This window comes from Trifolium pratense, linkage group LG4 (genome assembly GCF_020283565.1).
Source record: "Trifolium pratense cultivar HEN17-A07 linkage group LG4, ARS_RC_1.1, whole genome shotgun sequence".
NCBI lineage: Eukaryota > Viridiplantae > Streptophyta > Magnoliopsida > Fabales > Fabaceae > Trifolium > Trifolium pratense.
Window position 1 is genome coordinate 1 of NC_060062.1, and position 22,272 is coordinate 22,272.

The window sequence follows — 22,272 nt, forward strand, 5'->3', positions numbered from 1 at the left end:
AAGATGCCAATCATATTAAAAGTCGTTTGCAAATACGAAGCATATAGATATGTTGACTACCATGTACCAGAAAAAGTATATAAACTATCAGAATTAATTGATAAGAGTAGAGTTGCATTCTTCAATTGTCATTTGCCAATTTGTGATTGCCTATTACCACTGATGTGGTACAAACAATGAGTTGAATGACAGTGTTTAAATTACTTCAATATTACCTTTCTGTGTTTGGATTGTTCACAATTATTTCTTTTATTGACAAATTCTTGTTGACAAACTTGACCTCAAAGTTTCGAGATAATAAAGACTTTATATTAGAGATTACAATACTAACTTTCAATGAACCGACTTGCCTAGATGAGATTGCATCAACTACAATTTTTGAATTACTCTCAAATATGACATGAGAGAGCCCTCTATTCAATCCATGTTAAATTGCTTCCTTGAGTGTTATGGCTTCTCCCTCCACTGTGCTTAATCTTCGTTGAATGAGATTAGTTCCTGCAAGTACAAAATGTCCACAGTGATCACGTAAACACCATCCCACTCCCGTTGTTCCAACTGCCGCTACGTTACACTTCAAGTATCCTGGCCTCGGTGGTAGCCACTGTAGTGTTGTTAGCAGTGCTGTTTGCTGCTGCATATTCATGTGGTTTAGCTCCTCAGTTACTTGTACTGTAGCCCATTCTTCCCCCATCTGAATCACCTTCATACCAATTTGCCGTGCGCTCAATTTGCTGTCGTTCCACACAAGGCTGTTCCGATTTTGCCAAATATTCCTTATGAGGACAGCAACCTTACCTGCAATCTGTACAGTCTCGCTACTGCATAGATGAAGATTAACTCATGTTCATGTATGCATTGGTTCTCATTCAAACACTGTTGTAAAACATTTCCTAGTCCCACGACATTCCATGCTTCCTTACTTCCTTCACAATCATAGAAAATATGTCAATTCTCTTCTGGTTCCGTTGTGCATAAGGGACATTCAATTGGACATTGTACAAAGCGATTTCTTAACCGTACCTGGGAAGGTAAGCATTGCTTACAAATCCGCCATAACATATGTTTGGCCATACGTGGTGCTTCTCTACCTCTCGGTTGGTGCCTTAGAGTTATTTCTTCATTATTGTCCTATATCCGGATCTTACCGAGTACTCTCCATTGCTTTTATCACTCCAAATTAATTTATCCTCTTGAGTTAAATCACAATTTACCACCTCCTCTGAAAATAACAAGGATGTTTTTTACCACCTCCTCTGAAAAGAACAATTTAATTTTTTCAACATCCCATTGCTTATTTGCTTTATATATGGAAGCATAAGTTGTTGGATAGTTAAATTGTACGCACCTTGATTTTGAGGAGTTTCTGTCCATCTACCATCTTCCACTCTCAACCATTGTTCATTCATCACTTTTATGCTACGTTCATCGCCTATTTTCCACCTACAACCATGAACCAGTACTTGTTTTGATTTCCAAATACTTCTCCAAGTAAAACTCGGGTCGGGTTATTTCCAAGATTAGAACCACATAGAGAGGACAGTGGAAAATACCTAACTTTGAGGATTCTAGCCACCAAGGAGTTTGGTTTAGATATTATGTTTCAACTTTGTTTTGCTACTATTGCCTCTATCTTCCTTAGAACACGCCATTTTATCCCAAGCAAGCCATGAGATACTCTTATTATTGTTTCCACCACGGCACCACCCCCACCAAAAAATATTTTTCATTCTTTCTATATCATTAATCAATGAATCTGATAAAAGATATATAGATACTCATAACATATGCCGAAATTGCTTGTAAAACGGATTTAATCATCACTTTCTTACCGACTTTGGAGAGAGGCCGACTTCTCCACGAAGTAATTCTCTTCCCGATCCGATGCTTGACATATGCAAACGAATCTTTCTTACTCATTTCCACCATCGATGGTAATCCAAGATAGATGTCAACACATGCCCTATTAAGCACGGATACCTCTATGATTAGGCGTGTCGCGGTTTCCAACACGTGTCGGTGTCCGACACTCGTATGACACTCGTACGACACGTGTCGGATATGTTAGACTGGTGTCCAAAAAAAGTCAATATTTTCTTTACTTTGACACTTCTTTGATCGGTGTCAGACACATGTAAGAAACTCACAAGATACGTGCCGGACAAGTGTCCCAAAAAATTGTTTTTTCTTTACTTATACTCTCCTTACACATATATCAGACATATCTACAAGAGTTAAGAATGTGTCGAAACAACAATATTGATTAATGGATTGAAGACATTACATTTTGATTACAATATTTTAAGTTTTTTTGATAGTAGATGGATAAATAAAGGTAAAATATTATTATAACTTGTTTTAAAACTTTTTTTAAGAAATAACTTGCTCAACTTAGATTTACATGTATATATTTTGATTCTCAATTTATATCTTTTACAAATATGTAGCGGTGTTGGTGTCCTATATTTTTTACATTAGCGGTGTCGCCGTGTCCATGTCAGTGTCATGTCGCCGTGTCCGTGTCGGAGTCCGTGCTTCATAGCAAATGCCTAACTCCCATAATATTAGATAGTTCTTCTTGAGTTGCTCGGCTAATGTTGCGACCAAAGAAAACTTCTGATTTAGCCAAATTTATTTCTTGACCGGATGTTTACTCATAAGTTTTAAGGATCTCCGTTATTTTTCTAGTTTCAAATAGGTTAGACCTACAAAAAAAAAAGTAATCATCAACAAAAAGTAGATGGACACCATTGGTGCCCCTCCGAGTATTTTAACTACGTGAATTTTCTCCGCTAGACACCGCTCTTTTCTATGAGAGTAGTAAGACCTTCATCTACTAAAATGAAGAGGTAAGGAATTAAAGAGTCTCCTTGCCTAAATCCTCTACGTAGGTGAATAGAACCTACTTTTTCAAAATTCACTAAAGCTGACCGAACTTAGCACATTATCATCCATCGTACATGTCAAAAAAAAAAAAACCATCTTACAAAGAACCCCCTTCAAAAAAACTCTACTTCACACTTTGTGTGTGAATCTAGCCTCTAATCTAAGTTATTTTATGACAAAATAAAGTGATTCATAAAAGAAATAAAAAATTTGCTCTAATCCACTTCCAAATAATAAACGACGTCGTATCCCCACTTTCCTTTTCCTTCAATTCTAGGGTTTTATCCAGTATTTCCCTCCCAAACCAACAATGGCTTTTTCTCTAACTCAGACCAAATTCACATTGCGATTCAAATCTTATCACAGACACAAACCCCTTCTACGAAAATCCCTCAAAACGTTAATCTCAATGTCAGAGGGAAAATCCAAAAGAACAATTTGCCCTTCATGTTCCAAACCCACTCGAACTTGTCTCTGTTCTCGAATCCTCACTCCTCCAATCCCTAATTCCGTCAATGTAACCATTCTTCAACACGCTCTTGAGTCTAATCATCCTCTTAATTCTACAAGAATTGCTAAAATGGGTCTCAAGAATCTCACAATTGCCACTGTTTCTGATGTTAATTTTCAATCTCAATTTCTTATTCACTTATTTGATCCCAATTTGTCAAAATCTTTGTTTTCTGATGAAATTGAAGATACCCATGATTTGTTTTGTGATAAAGATTCAAACTTGATTGATATTGATATTATTGATAGTGCTGGTTTGAAAAATGATGTTGATGATGTTATTTTTAATTCTAAGTTTGAAACTGTGAATCAAGTGAATGATGATTGTGTTGTTGTGAATGATGAAGTTAAGAAAATTCCAATTCGTCGAAATTGTGATGATCCAACTAAAGGTTATGAAGGACCTGCTATTAGTGTTACTGTTGGCAAATATGGTGCAATTACTTCATTGTCACATATTTGGATGCAGCAATGTGAATCTAATGAGATAGGTTTTGACAAGATTTTGTCTTGTGTTGAAGCATGTGAAGCACTCTCAAAAGGGTTTGTAGTGAAGAAGTTGCAAAGGAAGCAGTTGAATGGGGAAGAAAATGTGGAAGAGTATGAGGAATTTGAGCTTGAGGTTTGTCCTGGATCGGTTCTACTTTTTCCTTCTGATAATGCTGTTAGTGTTAGTGATTTAGATGATGTAGGTTTTGAGGTGAAGAACTTGATTGTTCTCGATGGAACATGGGCTAAGGCTAAAAGGATTTATAGTGAAAACCCTTGGTTGAACATTTTGCCGCATTTGAAGTTGGAAGTGAATGAAATGAGCTTATATGGTGAAGTGAGGAATCAGCCTAAAGCTGGTTATTTGTCCACCATTGAGAGTGTTGTGTTTGCTTTGAAAGCAGTTGGGGAGAATCACACGGGTTTGGATAATCTCTTGGATACTTTTGAGTGCATGGTTGATGACCAAAGGCGGTGTAAAGACGAGAGACTGAACAAACTGTTACCTAATTGAGGAGGTCCATGATTTCTTCTTTTGATTGAAGTTGAACAACTTGAAGAAGTTGCTTAAACTCAAAATAGAAATCATTTTGCAATGAAATATGAACTATGAAACCTCTAGGAGTTTCTACCCTGTGTATCCTAAGCAGATGGATTGCAAGCATCAAGCTGGAACTTTGAAGATTATAGAAACCTCAGCAGAGAGAGACAGTATCAAAGCGATCCAAACATGATGATGATGTATAAAGAAGATGATTGTTACCGCAACATGGAGAAACAAATTCTGAAAAAGATGAAGGGAAGAGATTTTACAACATGGAATTCACAACAAGACACATATATATCTGTTATTAGAACTCAGTTTTTCTTCACATTTCTCTAAATTTGCTATGATGCCTTACATGTAATTGAATTCTCAAAACATAATTTCATTTGCTTATAGTACTTCAAGGGAGAATATGCCTTGTAATGGATTTTCTCATTTTGATTTTCAAGCCAAGTTTGCTATCAAACACTTACAAAACACAGACACGACCTTCACACGTCGACGTCAGTAGTAACTTAAGAAAACGAATTAATTGCATGTAAATCACATATGTCGTTGTTGTGTTAGTGTCGCACACATATCACGGGTCATAGCTCACAATCTTCAAGGAAGAAGTGATGGAAGTGTTACGGGTTGGACGATAATGAAGAGTATCCGCAGCTTACTCCAAAGTAATTGGGAGGTGAAGATCATCAAAATATATCGTGAAGCAAATAGGTGCGCGGATAAACTTGCATCAATGGGAAGTAAAGGGAGTCATTCTTTAGTCTACTATGAGTCCCCACCTTGTGAGGTTGGTCAGATTCTTGATGATGATTTAGGGGTGTGTCTCTCTTTCGGGCCTAGACTACGTTGAATACCAAAAAAAAATTTCAGTTGGAAAAAGTAATTTAACTAGAATATTTTTCCTTTTTAGGAAAAATCATGACCTCTAAGCTAATTATTACGGCCTGAAAATTTAAAATTACAATTACACTCATTACTTTAATTACTTTTCAAGGAAAAATGGTTTTGTGGTCAAATAAAAACGTGCAAGTTGTTAATATTTTTATTTTTTATTTTTGGTCAAGTAGCCTAATGACAAAACTCACTCATTTAAATGTGGAGAAACGTGAAATCTGGGGTTCAAACTTCGACCACTCCACCACTACAATTTGAGCTACACTTATGAGACTGCAAGTTGTTAATTTAATTACTTTTTAAAGAAAAATTGGTTTTAGTTTTAGAGTTTGTTTGGTTCAAAGGAGAGGGAAGGGGAGTATTTTAATTGTAAATATATTTGATTCACAAGGAAAGAGAATACATTGTATAACTAATTTATATTTTTATCCTTATAATTTTACAATAGTCTCATGATATTTTTTTATATTTCTTAACAATAAAATCTCCATATAAAATAAAACACAAAATTTCTAACCTAAAAAAATATATATTTACAATTCATGCTAATAAAATCTCCATATCTCCATATATAATTTCTAATAAAAATATCCATATATAATGTCAAGAATATCTTCCTCAGTGATGACTTAGAAGTTGTAATTTAATTTGGGTCAGCACAAACTTGTAAATGTAATTTGAATTTTGAAATTGACTTTTTTTTAAGGAATTAGTTTAATTACAAACAATTTCCAAAAATATATTGATACAAAAAGATTCCATATTCAATGCTCCATTTGAATCAAAACACAAAAGATAGACTTTGTTACTTAAAATAATTTAGGTAGTTCATTTATAAAAAAATTCTATTAATTCATATAATGATACTATTTATATGTATTATTGTATTCTCAACACTATCAATCTTGCACCAGAATCACTAACAAATTGATCATACAATGTCAAAGTTAATATTGAGTATGTTCCTTAGTGCTCTATTGGTTTGCTCTACCTTCACTCGTGATGGAGAGGCATCAACTATCGACAAATATTTAGTGTTTCCACCGCAAATCAGACCGCCTCCTGGTCCCCGGATTCCTGCTAATCCGTATACAAGAGGTTGCAGTTATATAACGCGTTGTCGACGCCCACCATCTAAAGAGGCGAAAGAAGAAGATAATAAACACCAATAGAATACATGACTTATCATGTATACCATTATAATAAATATTGTGTATTATTTCATATCAATCAATAATATAAAATGATAAATGTTGTTTTACAACATTATCGGCCATTCTTTGAATTTTTACTTTTCTAGTTGAAAATATTATTTAAGTTTAATCACATAATTTTAGTGCTCTATTTTTATTCATTGAATTAATCTTTTATTTTAAAACAATTTATCAAGATGCTAAGAATTCAACTCATACTTCTGTAAAGAATTTAGAGTTATCATAATTGCTTGATGAAGGAAACATGATTCAGAGTTCACTTATCGTAATCCCCTTTATTACAAACAAACAAAATCAGCTAACGGCGATTTCACCACAAAATCAGCTTATGACTATATGACGCAATCTGGTTCAAAATCAGCTAACGGCGATTTCACTTTCTTGTTCGCACAGACAGTCATTTCCGTTTTCCAGTTCTCTGCAGAGTACATCTTTTAAGTGAGTGAGCTTCAATTTCGTTCATTTCTTTAATTGATTTGTCTTCTATAGTTGTAGTAATGTTTTTCTTTGTTGTGAATGATGCAAATCAATCAAGGCACCAGTCTTTCTTTTTCTATTTGATCAAGTGTTGCATATTTTATATCTAATTAATTCCATTTCTTACATGGTAATTGAAGGCGTGATTGCCTTCAATTTTATTGCAGGAGATATTTGCCGTGGAGTTTTAGATTGATTAACATTCAATGGCTCAATGGCAGATTTTCATCAGTTTTAGAGGAGAAGATACTCGCTACTCTTTTACGGGTTTTCTCTATGATGCTCTTTGTCGAGGAGGATTCAAGACATTCATGGATGTTGACGGATTGCACAAGGGGGACCAAATTTCACCCGCTCTTATTAATGCAATTGAAGCATCAAGACTTTCAATTGTTGTGTTATCTGAAAACTATGCAAGTTCCTCTTGGTGTCTTGATGAGCTTGCTAAGATCATTGAGTGCATGCAATCAAGGAATCAATTGGTCTGGCCTATCTTTTACAAAGTGGAACCAACAAACATCAGGAAACTAGAAAACAATTATGGTGAGTCTATGACCAACAATTAGGAAGTGACTCAGACAGATTTGAAAAATGGAAGTCTGCTTTGGCTAAAGTTACTGGTTTGGCTGGAGAAACTTATAAAATTGCCGGGTGCGTAGTATACTTTTACTTATTAACATTATTTCAAAATTATATAATTTCTAAGCCACTTGTTATAGATGTTAAGTTGCCTCACTTTTTAAGTTATATATGTGAATTTTTAAACAAGAAACTTGGTTTTCTTTATAAGTACTATCATTTTAAACATGATTTATAAAAAATTGTTCAAGTCACTGCATTTTGAGTGACAATTAATACTAGTGAAAATTTGTTGGTCATCTGAATTTCATACTTTTTTTTAATGAGAAGAGAAAACGAATTGAAATCCCTGTATACTTTTGTAGGTACGAGTACGAATATAAATTTATCCAAAAGATCGTGGAAGATGCCGATAAGATTAAAAATCGATTGTATATACGAAGTGTGGACATGGACTAGAAGGATGCCTATATTTCCCCTTACAATAAGTGCTACACTAGACATAAGTGCTACTTGTCAGAAATGAATTACGATTGTAATATACAAGTTCAATGATATGTTGTTTTTGAATATATTTGTCATACTCAAACTTATCTTCTTCATTTGTTGCATATATCTCTCAGTGGTCTGCTATAGAATTCTAAAAGAATGTATAGTACTCTAAAATTTCTGACATGGAAGGAAGGCATTCTTGAAGAAATGAGAGTTCTTGAGATAACTAAAATTCGGAGGGTGGTGACTTTTCGTAACAAAAATAATATTTAGGTTGTAAATAGGTCTTCATTGTGAAGTACAATTCAAATAACACAATTAAAAGGTACAAGGCTCGCTTTAGCTTGGTAGCTGGTAGCTAAGGGGTTCACTTTGACATATGACATCAGAGACTTTTTCTCCTCTTGCCAATTTGAATACTATTAAAAAAAAAAATTATCCTTGGCTGCAACCTTAGAGTGTAACCACCCTCTTATTCTACCAGATTCGCTAGAATGGGTCTCATGAATCTCACAGTTGTCACTGTTTAGGATGTTAATTTTGAATTTTGCTTCCTTATTCAGTTATTTCATCCCAATTCAAATTGTGCTGGAAATTTGTCAAACCGTGTTTTCTCGTGAAATTGTAGATGCCTGTGATTTGTTTTGTGATAAAGATTCACACTTGATTGATATTGTTAGTACTGGTTTGAAAAATGATGTTGAAGATGTTATCTTCAAGTCTAAGGTTGAAACTGTGAATCATGTGAATGATGGTGTTGTTGTGAATGATGAAGTTAACAAAATTGGTAGGTTTTCCTATTTTTGCCGACTAGAGCTATATGTATGTTGACATAGTGTTCTTAGAGTTGTAATGTGTTTAGTCCAATTGTGGTAGTTATGCATGGGGTGTTGTGCAGCTTCCCTTGCATTCTTGTACAAGCATCTGGGCGATGCCAGTGTGCATTGGATGATACAGATGACAGATTATTCCACCCTTTAGCAGGTACAAAAGCTTATATTATATAAGCTATTAATTGATGAGTTATGCTAAGTGATTCATTAATGAATATTTGAACATTTTCCCAATACTGGCTCTCGACACTTGACCTTGCACACTGAGGAGGCACCTTGAGCAAGTCACAGGACACCTTTCAAGGGATAGAGGAGCTTGAACTCACAAGTCACAGGTCAGCTGCTTTCCTTTCGGAAGGAGCTTGAAGAATTGACCAGAGGAATAAAGGATGTCTATTGGACGCCTTATGGTCGCATAGACAACATCAACCATTTCAGGAGACTTGTTGTATTCAGCGTACATCAAGCAGGGTCTAATTATTCACGCACACTTGTTAGAGAGAGTGTTGCGGCAGTATGGATATGTCCAGAGCATCCCTCGGTCACCTTGCTAGGTTATTGCCAGGTGTAATGACATCTCCTGATGATATACACAAAATGTGGCTGCATTTTGCAGACCGTCTGATTGGCGATGCCACTAGAACATGTCAGGTCAGGTGGAACATATATCCAGCAGATTGCACTGATTGATACACACAATGGTTCCACTGGTTTAACATAGCGCATAGTGGGAATGAGGAAGGACTTAGATATGAGAGAACTAAGAAGGTTCCATCCATCTCTTGATGTTGTATTTTGTATTTTTTTTTGGGTTGGTAGTTGTATTTTATTTGCTTGAAAACCTTTTTATCAACTCTATTTTTAAATATTACTCATTTTGCAATATATATAACTTTAATTGTCGCAATATTGGTATCTTCTGAAACATTTCTTTAGAAACATCTTTTGCAGATATTCATTTTGTAGGGCTATCTTTTTTTGCAGCCACTACCTTGTCCTCAAGGTGAAGGTTTGTAAATAGAAACTATGGATGCTGTGAAGCATGATTTAGTTTAAGAATTTAAGAAGCAATTTATCTCAAATTTCAACATAAAACCATCATATAATAAAACTTCAGGGACACTATAGTAGTGGATTTCTCTTTAAAAATGCTTGAACATTTATGTGGAGAGGTTGTGGTACTGAAACTGTATATGGTGATAAAGTTGTCACCTGATGACATGGTTAAGATGATAAATTCTATATATTATATTATGATAGGTAAATAGGTACAGTTCAAAATGGTTAAGATAAGAGTATCCAAAAAAAAAAATGGTTAAGATAAGATGGTTATTTGTTGTGTATTGAATCAATAGTAGCTAGCTACACACATAGCTGGATATTATCTATATGCAAATTGTTACCAAACTTACCATTGTATTGATTATGAAGTTTTTAATGCCTACAACATCCCAGTAAGAAAAATAAGGCATTCATTCATATTCAATAATACTACTTGCAGTTGCAGGGACAATATCCTGCCAACATTGATTGAAGAATGACAAGAGCAATCAATACTCTACTATTAATACTCTCGGTCACAAAATAAGTGAGTTATTTGACCATTTCAAACATATTTAAAAAATATATAAATGAAAGAGAAAGAATAGTCTTTTTACCGAAGTAACCTTAATAAGTACTAGTCGATTAATTGGGTCATGAGAGGAAGCCGGTGGATCATCCACATTGGACTCAAAACAACTATACAAGTGAGTTGGACACCACAATTTTACCCAAAACCTTAAAACATTAGATTTATGGGTCCTCTCACTTATAAAGTGTTCAACATCCACTTTTCTATTCAATGTGGGACTCAACTCAAACTTGAAATACCAACACGATCCAAGTGCCGAAGCATTCGGTCAATTTAGCCAACCTTGCAAATACAATAAATGGGAAAGGACAAGTAATTAATAAAAACATGAAATAGCAGGTGGAAACACTGAAATGCAGCTGTCAAATGAGTGAGGGTAAATGAACAGTTTGAGTTTTGCATCTTATTTTCTTACCTGCTGCTACAGCACCCAAGTCATTGACTTTCTTCTGATTGGCAGAGACAGTCATTTCCATTTTCCAGTTCTCTGGTTCATCCTTTTTGTTGTTTGTGCCTGCAGCATACATCTTTTAAGTAAGTGAGCCTCAAATTCATGCATTTCTATAATTCATTTTCCTTCTATAGTTGTTTTGTAGTACCATTTTTTTTTGTTGTGAATGATGTTAATCAAGGCACCAAGCTTGCTTTCATTTTCAATTTGATCAAGTGTTGCACATTTCTCTAATTCATTCCATTTCTTACTAGATCATCACATACATTGTAATTGAAGGCATACATTGTAATCAAAGGTATGATTGGCTGCCTTCGATATTATATAGAAATTTATTTTATCTGTCACACATGAAATATTTGTCGGCCATTGATTATTTTTCAGGTTAACTGCTTTGCATGATAAATACTCACTCAACTCAATGCCATTGGATATCTTTGCAGATTTTTTGGTCAACAAAACTAAGAAGCTAATATGTTTGAAAATATCATGAAAGATGTCGAGAGTAAAAAGAATAAGTTGATTTTAAATCAAGATCTTGTGCAGGAAAAACTTGGAGCAACTCCTAAAACTGAAAAGGTCAACAATGCTGTTTTTGAGTGACTAAAAGAAAATAGAAGAGATTCTCAAAGAAATAACAGAACTAGAGATTCTCAATTATGATTGTTCATTTGCATGGATACTGTGGTTATTGTGTGCTGATCATAAGATGAGAAATAGGAGGTACAGAGAAATGCTAGATAGATTAAAGGCACTGAATAGCAAGTGTGAATTTGAGCCATTTTCCACAACAATTCCACCTCTAGAGTCCTTCTCTTCGGGATTTGTCCCTTTTGAGTCTATAAAAGAGGCTTCAGATAGACTTTTAGCGGCATTACAGGATAGTAATTGTTCTACGATTGGATTGTATGGAAAAAGGGGCTCTGGTAAAACAAAACTGGTGAAAACAGTTGGTGAGAAAGCGAAGTATTTAAATATTTTTGATGAAGTTGCATTTGCTACCGTGTCTGAAAACCCAAATGTTAGAAGGATTCAAGATGAAATTGCCGACTCTTTGAACCTGAAATTCACTAAAAACACTCAAGCTGGAAGGGCAAGAACAATATCTTCAGAATTAAAAAGTAAGCATCGAGTTCTTGTGATATTGGATGATGTTCAAGCAAGGATTGAACTAGAGGATATAATAGGTATTCCTGGTGATGATATGAAAGGTTTCAAGGTGCTTCTGACCACACGCCGTCAAAGAGAATGTGCTTTGATGGATTGTAAAGAAGAGTTTTCACTAGGTCCCTTATCCGACGATGAAGCTTGGACTTTGCTCAAAAAACATTCAGGCATAGGAGATGGGACATCATCTGACATATTAAACGTGGCACGTCAAGTTGCTTTGGAATGTGAAGGGTTACCCGGTACAATTATAGAAGTGGGATCTTCCTTAAAAAGTAAACATATTAAGGAGTGGAAAGCATCATTAGACAATTTGAGACATTCAATGGCCCGATGGCAGATTTTTATCAGTTTTAGAGGAGAAGATACTCGCTTCTCTTTTACGGGTTTTCTCTATGAAGCTCTACTTCGAGAAGGATTCAAGATATTTATGGATGATGGTGGAGGATTGGATACTGGTGACCAAATTTCACCCTCTCTTATTAATGCAATTGAAGCATCAAGGCTTTCGATTGTTGTTTTATCTGAAAACTACGCTAGTTCCTCTTGGTGTCTTGACGAGCTTGCTAAGATTCTTGAGTGTAAGGAAAAGAAGAATCAAATTGTTTGGCCTATCTTTTACAAAGTGGATCCGTCACATATAAGGCATCTGAGAAATGGTTATGGCAATGCCATGACTGAACATGAAAACGTTTTTGGAAATGAGCCTGAGAGATTACAGAAATGGAGATCGGCTTTGTTTGAAGTTGCTAGTATGTCTGGAAAGCCTTATAAAGCCAATACCGGGTGCGTATTATACTTTCAAATACTTTTATGAACATTATTTCATAATTATGCAGTCTCTAATCCAATCTTATAGTCGTCAAGTTAGTTAGTTTTTTAAGTGATGACTAGTGCTTGTGAAAATTTTGTTGTTCATACTTAACTTCATACTCTTATTGATGAAATAAACGAATTGAAATCGCTTGTATATATTTTGTAGGTACGAATATAAATTTATCCAAAAGATCGTGGAGCATGCCAATAATATTAAAAGTCGATTGTATATACGAAGCATAGACATGGATTAGAAGGATGCTTACATTTCCTCTTACAATAAGTGCTACACTATAGACAAAAGTGATGGCCATGCAACATCTAGTTGTTTAAATATGAATGACTATTGTAATATACACATTCAATAATAAATTGTTTTTGAATATGATTCCTAGCGAGAGGTTATGGAAGACCTGCTATTACTTTTACAATTGACAAATATGGTGTCATTAACTCAGTGTCTCATACTTGGATGTTGCAATGTAAATCTTCGAGTTAAGCTTTGACGATATTTTGTCTTGCCATGAAGCCTGGGAGGCTGTGACACAATCTCAAAAGGGTTTTTGTGAAGAAGTTTCAAATGAACCAAATAAATAAAGTTGAGATTCTCCAGTTTGAGAGAGAAAAACACAGATTGAAGGGAGTCATTCTTTAGTCTACTATGAGTCCCCACCTTGTGAGGTTGGTCAGATTGTTAATGACGATTCTAGGGGTGTGTCTCTCCCCTGTTTAGTTCCTAACTTGTAATTTTTCTCTTTCGGGCCTAGGCCCCGTTGAATACAAAAAAAAATATTTCAGTTGGAAAAAGTAATTTAACTACAATATTTTTCCTTTAGGAAAAATCATGATCCTCTAAGCTAATTATTACGGCCTGGAAATTTAAAATTACAATTACACTCATTACTTTAATTACTTTTCAAGGAAAAAATGGTTTTGTGGTCAAATAAAAACATGCAAGTTGTTAATATTTTTATTTTTGATCAAGTAGCCTATTGACAATTCATGCTAATAAAATCTCCATATCTCCATATATAGTTTCTAATAAAAGTATCCATATATAATGTCAAGAATATCTTCCTCAGTGATAACTTAGAGGAAGAATGTATACATGGATAATACTCTTGGCTTCAAAAACACAAGTTTAGATCAACTGTCATGAAGAAGTTTGGATAAAAATTATAACTTAGATACTGATAGCACTGGTTTGAAAATTATAACTTAAGAGACTACTAGCTTTACACTCCATTTACATACAATTCCAAGTCCTTACAGTATGAGTTAATATATACACACACAACCAGCAGATGTGTACTACTATACTTAAGATTACTAGCCCTTATGACACAATCAAAGTGCTTATTAAGTAATGAGTATAGCAGACATTAGTCTGCTATGGTGTCGCAAGCATACTCCTGAGCTCATGTCTCTTCTGATCAACGCATCCTGAACTTACCAAAGAGGTTATCCATATATCATCAGCTTTTACTGATTCATCGTTATCATTCCTATGCCAACTCCAGAAGGCATGAGTAGAGTTTACAATCTTCAGCTCACCATGACCAAAACTGGCTTCGCGGAATTCCGACCACTGTGGCTGTGGATTTATGTACCTAAAGCAACAATGATGTGAGGATACAAATTGCAGACTGTGTTCTTACCGATAAACTACCTTCACACAACAAACCATTCAAATAAGACATTTCTATGTTATGTGTTTCGCAGATACTACTTACCTATGAGCTAAGCCTTCTCTGTTTCCACCATCACCAATGGTTATATGGACAGCACCACAAGGATCCAATCTTCCATTATAAACACGTTTCTGTCAATCACACAAAGCACCACTTACGAGTTACGACCAAATTTCCAATAAACGGTGCTTACAGATTTAAAATAAAGGCTAAACCATGAAAGACGTACCGAACGTTCGTAAGCATGAACATGACCAGCAAGAACTAAATCAACACTAGCAGCATAAAGCAATGGCTCCATGACTGCCATCATATAATCCCCGGCACCTTGATGAGCTTTGTTACTATTATACCATGGCACATGAAATAACATGAACAGCCATGGTGTCCTTTTCCGGTCCACCTTTGAGAGATCTTCCTGTAGATGAGAAATGAAGAAAAATTAGAGACAAAAAATGTGTCAAAATAACGGCAGAAGATGATTTCTCATCCATGTTTGTTATCTAGGATTTGTTTGGATTGAATTATTTGAACTTATCTACCAGTATAAACACTTGTGTGACTTTTTGGAAGAGCTTATGAAATGTCTATAAGTTGTTTCAGCTTGTTTCCATAAGCTCTCCTGGATAGCTTATGAAAACAACTTATAGCTTATCTAAAAACAGTGACTTTATTTTATCTTTTTTTATAGAAATACAAGTAATTTATAGATAAGCACTTGCATGATAAGCGCTTAAGTAGTTTATTCAATTATACTAATAGTTGATCATGGATCCCATTACACTTATCCAAGTATAGGGCGATAGACTAACCTTTAGCCATCTGTATTGTTCCGAGTACTCATCATAATCTGCATAAGACCCTAGCATGATAACATGAACACCTGCAACTTCAAAAGAATAATACAGATTTGAAGTTGATCTACTCTCCTTAAAAGGCATTTTCCATCTAGAATTATAGGACACAAACTCATCGGTTAACAATAGTATATTCTCCTCTTCATGATTTCCTTGTGTTACCATCCATGGCCTCGCACTAGCAAGCGGCTCAACTAACCTTCCAAACGAGTCCCAAAGATGCTGCATACAATCGGCATACGAAAGGTCACCTGGAAGAAGATAAACATCATATTTACATCGATCAATGTGATCTAACGTTGATTTAGTCCAACCAGTTTGACCAAGATCTCCAGCTACAGCAAAAGTAATTGGAAATTGAGCAGGAGGAGTTTTGAGCTCGAACTCAGGACCTTGTCCGCCACATCGGTAAAAGTACACGGTATTGTATTCCAATGGTCCAATTACAGTATGGTGTATCTTTCCTGAACTGTATAACAGATAACTATATGATGTGTATTCTCCTTCCGATATTGAATCATATCTACCAGGTAATGTTCCATATTCTACAAATGAAGGTGAATGTTTATCATCAGTTATCCATGTAATTCTCATGTGTTTGTCTCCTGCCAAAGAAATGTGTACCTGAAAAATTAATTACATCAATTTTTGCATCTCTAAGAATCAGAAATTTACTAGGTACCATAATTTGAAATTGACTTTTTTTTAAGGAATTAGTTTAATTACAAACAATTTCCAAAAATGTATTGATACAAAAAGTTTCGATATTCAATGCTCCATTTGAATCAAGACACAAAAGATAGACTTTGTTACTTAAAACAATTTAGGTAGTTCATTTATAAAAAAATTCTATTAATTCATATAATGACACTATTTATATGTATTATTGTAGTCTCAACACTATCAATCTTGCACCAGAATCACTAACAAATTGATCATACAATGTCAAAGTTAATATTGAGTATGTTCCTTAGTGCTCTATTGATTTGCTCTACCTTCACTCGTGATGGAGAGGCATCAACTATCGACAAATATTTAGTGTTTCCACCGCAAATCAGACCGCCTCCTGGTCCCCGGATTCCTGCTAATCCGTATACAAGAGGTTGCAGTTATATAACGCGTTGTCGACGCCCACCATCTAAAGAGGCGAAAGAAGAAGATAATAAACACCAATAGAATACATGACTTATCATGTATACCATTATAATAAATATTGTGTATTATTTCATATCAATCAATAATATAAAATGATGAATGTTGTTTTACAACATTATCGGCCATTATACATGCTTTGAATTTTTACTTTTCTAGTTGAAAATATTATTTAAGTTTAATTACATAGTTTTAGTGCTCTATTTTTATTCATTCACTGAATTAGTCTTTTATTTTAAAACAATTTATCAAGATGCTAAGAATTCAACTCATACTTCTGTAAAGAGTTTAGAGTTATCATAATTGCTTGATGAAGGAAGCATGATTCAGAGTTCACTTATCATAATCCCCTTTATTACAAACAAACAAAATCAGCTAACGGCGATTTCACCACAAAATCAGCGTATGACTATATGACGCAATCTGTGTCAAATCAAAGTAACAGATGGGACAACATATGGAGATGGGAGGGTCCTCAAAAAATTAGATGTTTTCTCTGGATGGTTGCTAACGACGGCCTGAAGACAAATGAAAAACGTAACCGATGTGGATTGACATTCAGCGCTACTTGCTCGCTGTGCAACTCACACGCTGAAACATCCATACACCTCCTTCGTGACTGTGTTAACATTCAACCGATCTGGCAGCAGCTTCACTTCAGCCATTTCATGCATACTACAGATATGGACGTTCATGATTGGCTCCATAAGAACCTCAAACCGTCCATGGCTGCTGGTAGCACCGATAGGCATGTTATTTTCGGGGTAGCAGTGTGGTGCATTTGGCTCGGCAGGAACCAGCAGGTATTTGATGGAAAACAATTCAAACACAGCGTGTAATAAACCAAATTCGAGCACTTGCAGCGGATATTCAACGTATTGGGCAGGAGGCACCTCACATGGGTCAGCAATATCAAAAAGTGGAAGTTGGTTGGAAGCCGCCTATTGCAGGCTGGATTAAATGCAACTCCGATGGGGCATTATTTGCGTCGAGTAACAAGGCAGCTTGTGGTGGTATCATTTGAGATAACTCTGGTGGTTGGATCACAGGGGTAGGGCGCAATCTGGGCACTTGTTCGGTTTTAATGGCAGAGCTTTGGGGTATGTTAACTACTCTCCAGTTGGCTTGGGACAAAGGTTTTAGGTTGGTGAATTTGGAGTCTGACTCTATGTTAGCCGTGTCTTTGGTTGTTAAAGGGTGCCCTCCGACACACCCTTGTTATTCCATTGTCGCTCTCATTAATTGCCTTAAGATGAGGGATTGGCAGGTTTCGGTAAATCATATCTACAGGCAGGCCAATCAAGTTGCCATTTGGTTGGCAGGTTTTGCTATCAAACTACCTACGGGTATTCATTATCTTAGTAGTCCACCGCCGGGTTGTGTCCCCCTCCTATGGCAGGACGTAGCTGGTATTCACTTTAGTCGTAGAGTCCTTATGTAATTCGGCCTAACGGCCTCCAGTTCAACAAAAAAAAAAGAAACAAACAAAACAAGTTTAAATATGATATTAGTCCATGCAATGCAACTATATAGTGTTTTTTGGTTTTAGCCTATGTTTGGTATCAGGGTGGATATTTCAGAATTACGGTGACCTACCGCGATACCAAACATACACACTCAGTCCCTACAAATTCAAAAACAGTTTTAGTCCCTATAGTCAGTCTCCTTATTGAGCTACATGGTGCCAAGTGTCATGATTATATTAAGTCACACATCAAGGACTAAAAACAACATTTTTATGAATTTGCACAGACTAAATGCAAACAAAAAAACAAACGCTATATTTTGAGGAACTAAAATCATAATTAAACTAAAAAAATATCAAATACATATTGCTTCAAAATGAAGAAAAAAGTACATAAGAATCTAAAAGAAAAAAAAAACAATAGGTTACTTAATCCACAATTCCAGATTAAGAAAAACAAAACTAAAACCAGAAAGAAATTAATAATTGATACTGTTACTATAATTGATAAAGTATAGAATAGAAAGAGAGATTAACCTGTTGAGGTTCATAAGAGTGAGTTTTGGATTTGGAATCCCATGGCCATGGGATGTTTAAGTTTTTGCGAGGTAAAGGACGAACATATTCAGAAGTGATGGTTGAAGAAAGAAACATTAGAAGAATAAGAATGAATTTGAGTTGTTCCATGATGATGATGATGATGATGATCAAAGTTGGGTGTAACAGTAACCTGGTGGTGGAAGAAAGAAGTAAGGAAGAGGAAGACAATAATGTACTTCCACCTCCGATCTTAGTTTTATCATCATCCTAGTTAATGATGTCACCAAATTTTTGTCGTGTGTGGCGTTAACTTTTTGTTTTTAGTTTTTACTTTGTTTTTTACATAGTACTAAGTGTGTGTTTGGTTTGGCGGCGAATAGAATTGAGTTTGAGAGAATTGAGTTTGACAGAATTGAGTTTGGTTAAAAGTGAGTTGAACAAATTTGATTTATGTTTGGATGAACTCATATAAAAGTGATTCTTATGAGTAGAATATTGTTTGGATAGTTTGAATCAAAATTGATTTTGAAAGTATAATGACCAAATTATCCTTAATGTATTTAAAATGAGATATCCCCATTCTCATTATTCTTGTCAAGACCCCTCATTCTCATTTTAATAATTATTTAAATCTATATAATATATAAAATCATAATATGGATTTTAAAATAATATTATTTTATAAGAGTAATTTTTAATTCAAGCATCATTTTAAAATAATATGTCACCTTGTACCAAAAAAATAAAATAATATGTCACATTGTCTAGATACTTCACTAGTACTATTTATTTCATTGGTGGAATATTTATAATTAATTATAATAATTATAATAATTATTCAAAAAAATTATAATAATTATTTTTTTTAAAATAAAAAATAAGAATTAATTTCAAATGATAGTTTGGTATCTAAAAAGAGGCTTTTGTATGGAAGAAAACATGTGGGTCTAGTTATTTTTATTAAAAAAAAAATCAATTTGTAACATAAACTAATGGGCTCGGGTCAACATAAACATATGGCTTTTTAGGCCCAAATCCTACTTCATCTCTAACCTAGAGACAATCCCTTTAGCATGAATAGCAGACGGCGATGAAAAACAAAAAAACCAGAACTTGCAAAATGGTCACTGTGTTTGTTGTAAGAGGAGGGCAAAATTGATAAATCAAATTCATTTTAGTGGAGAATCGATTTTGCCAGACGCAGAAGCTTTAGTTTGTAGCTTCTTAGTGAACGTGAGTTTGAGACTAAAATCACGTTTTGCAAATTCACGTTTGCAATTATCCAAACATCAATTTTTTTGCTCAATCCGCGTTTCACGTTCAAAACGCACGTTTGGTGCTTTCTACCGCTGAACCAAACAACCACTAAGTAGTACAGTAAGTACTTTATTCATTTTTTTGACTATAGTACTTTATTTTTTTTATTGACAAAGACTATGTTGGATTCTTATAAGAAATAATTTATGTAAATAAATAATTTTTTATATGTTATTGTAATTTTTTCAAGATAGTTTGTGAGAAAATAACTTATAATTATAATTTTTGTTAGTGAAAATTTACGAATTAGTATAAAAATTTACTTATTTGCAATAAGTTGTTTTTTTTGACAAATGCAATAAGTTGTTTTCTAAGCTAAAAAATAAGCGATATCTAAACGGGCCCAAATAGTAGTATTTTTTTATTTAGTCAAAAAAAATTACTATTTTTTTTATATAGTATGATGGTTAGAAATCTCACATGAATGGGTGGAGTATCCACACCTTCAATCTATGTTCATGCATATAATGCGATACTAATTGAGTTAAGTTTACTGGTTATGACAAATAATAACACTTTTGTATTAATTGCATTTTTCGTTCTAAAGTATCACATTTAGTATAATTTTGATTCAATTCATGTTTTTAGCCTCTAAATTTTTATTTCAATTCATATTTTTAGCCTCTAAAATCAATGATTTTTAACCCAAAAGTAATTTATTTGTTGCTACAATTTTTTAATTTGAATTTTTTTTACCATTTTTGTGGTAAAAAATAACTTATATGTAGGCTAAAAATCACCATTTTAGGCACCCTACTTGTACAATGTTTTTTAGAGTGAATGCTTTAGATATCAACGACTTTAGACTAAATCTCATTTTTAGGGTATTGCATATGAAGTTAGTGAGGTAAGGGTATTGCATAAGTACACATTGCATGAAAGAGGTGAGGTATGGGTATTACATAAGTACACATTGCATGAAAGGTGAGCTAAGTGTATTGCATGAAATAGGTGTGGTAAGGTAAAGGGACCAAAATTTTAAGATATTGAATCTCAAGTGCAAAAGGCAAAGAGAGCTTGATTGCAAAATCCACCCGTTGAGTAGGGACGAAAGTCGTCTTAGCGATTCGATGGTGCCGAGCGGAAGGGTCGTCCCACAACGGATACAAATTACTCTAGGAACAACATGCTGATCTTCCCCAAGAGCTCGCATTGAGTTGGTTGATGGCCTATATTTTGTAGATCGAGTGACTGGCCCCGATCAAAAGGGCGGAATTCCTTTACTTTTATCTTGTGAAGGTTTGACACCTCGATGCAGGCTCTTCACCACCCTCCAACAAAATATACTGCAACATATCTCCTTGAAATGATCAAATATAAGTAGATTTTTGTGGAAGAGATGAAAGAGACATCATGTTTATAATTAACGTGTGCACGTGTTTGTACATGTTTATATATATATATTAGTATTTTGTTATTCCCTTCATAATCATAATTATAAAGATCACCTTTATTTAACGTGTTGTCTAATGTGCGCAAGTTGATTGTGCATGGTGCGTGTGTTGGGGAATTTAAACATAAACTACTATACACTAAACATGCGCAAAATGCTAAACTATCAAAACCATAGAAATGAGAAAGACACAACAAAGAGAATAATCCAACCTACAAACTTCGCACCACAACAACATAAATGCAACAGAGCAAAAATATCCAGCTTACAAACTTCGTACTATAAAAATAGGTAGCAGAGAAAAAACGCACCCCTAATTTTGTCAATTTAAGGATATTTTGACAAAACCAGGGTTGCGTTTTTTCAATTCCATCCTTAACTTTTGTTTACTCAGGATATTTTCTCTCATTTAAGAACTTTTGTTTACAAAGGATAATAGAAATTAGAACAAAAGTTAAGGATACAAACTTTGTACTGCTGACAAAATATCCTTAACTTTTTTTTTGTCCCCCTCATTTTATCTATACTATATAGGCTTTAATGCATTTTTTGTCCCCCTATTTTGAAAAACTTGAATTTTTGATCCCCTATTTTAAAAGCCAACTTTTTGATCCCCTATTTTGAAAAACTTGAACTTTTGATCCCCCAACTCAATTTGGTCAAATTTTTGCTTATGTGGCAAACTCATTGATGTCGTGGCAATGATCATGTGAACATATCATATTACATGTAATTAATGTTTTTCTTTAAATCAAATATTATATTTTAAAAGTAAAAATAAAAATATTATGGATTTTTAATATTATATTTTAAAAAATAAAAATAAAAACTCAAACAATGTTCTTCTTTTTCTCTCTCCATCT

General features: G+C 34.4%; 2 protein-coding genes and 1 long non-coding RNA gene across 5 annotated transcripts; 2 read left to right on the forward strand and 1 right to left on the reverse strand.

Annotated features, from left to right (window-relative positions):
• The first annotated feature begins 3,130 nt into the window (after positions 1-3,130).
• LOC123920478 lies at positions 3,131-13,606 on the forward strand. The gene is given in 10 exon segments (XM_045972741.1): positions 3,131-4,398; positions 4,829-4,885; positions 5,000-5,255; positions 7,245-7,505; positions 7,622-7,674; positions 8,658-8,881; positions 8,971-9,078; positions 11,481-11,622; positions 11,624-12,964; positions 13,161-13,606. Coding segments are annotated over 10 exon segments (3,732 nt in total). The 5' UTR covers positions 3,131-3,196; the 3' UTR covers positions 13,249-13,606.
• On the forward strand, positions 6,601-8,243 carry LOC123923663. The gene is made up of 3 exons (XR_006814459.1): positions 6,601-6,984; positions 7,164-7,674; positions 7,968-8,243. It is a non-coding gene; the product is annotated as an uncharacterized LOC123923663 (long non-coding RNA).
• A 528-nt stretch (positions 13,607-14,134) lies between the features above and the next one.
• Positions 14,135-18,946, reverse strand: LOC123923386 (purple acid phosphatase 18-like). 3 transcript variants are annotated; one of them, XM_045976076.1, is made up of 6 exons: positions 18,697-18,834; positions 16,538-16,680; positions 15,498-16,166; positions 14,915-15,103; positions 14,728-14,816; positions 14,135-14,604 (listed from the first exon to the last, which is right to left on the reverse strand). In XM_045976076.1, the coding sequence occupies exons 3-6, from the start codon at positions 16,134-16,136 to the stop codon at positions 14,385-14,387; spliced, it is 1,137 nt and encodes a 378-aa protein (XP_045832032.1). In that variant the 5' UTR covers positions 16,137-16,166; positions 16,538-16,680; positions 18,697-18,834; the 3' UTR covers positions 14,135-14,384. The 3 variants fall into 3 exon arrangements, with proteins under 3 accessions (XP_045832032.1, XP_045832031.1, XP_045832030.1); XM_045976075.1 differs by having other exon boundaries at positions 16,538-16,623; positions 18,697-18,832; XM_045976074.1 differs by lacking the exon at positions 16,538-16,680 and having other exon boundaries at positions 18,697-18,946.
• Between the last annotated feature and the right edge of the window lie 3,326 nt (positions 18,947-22,272).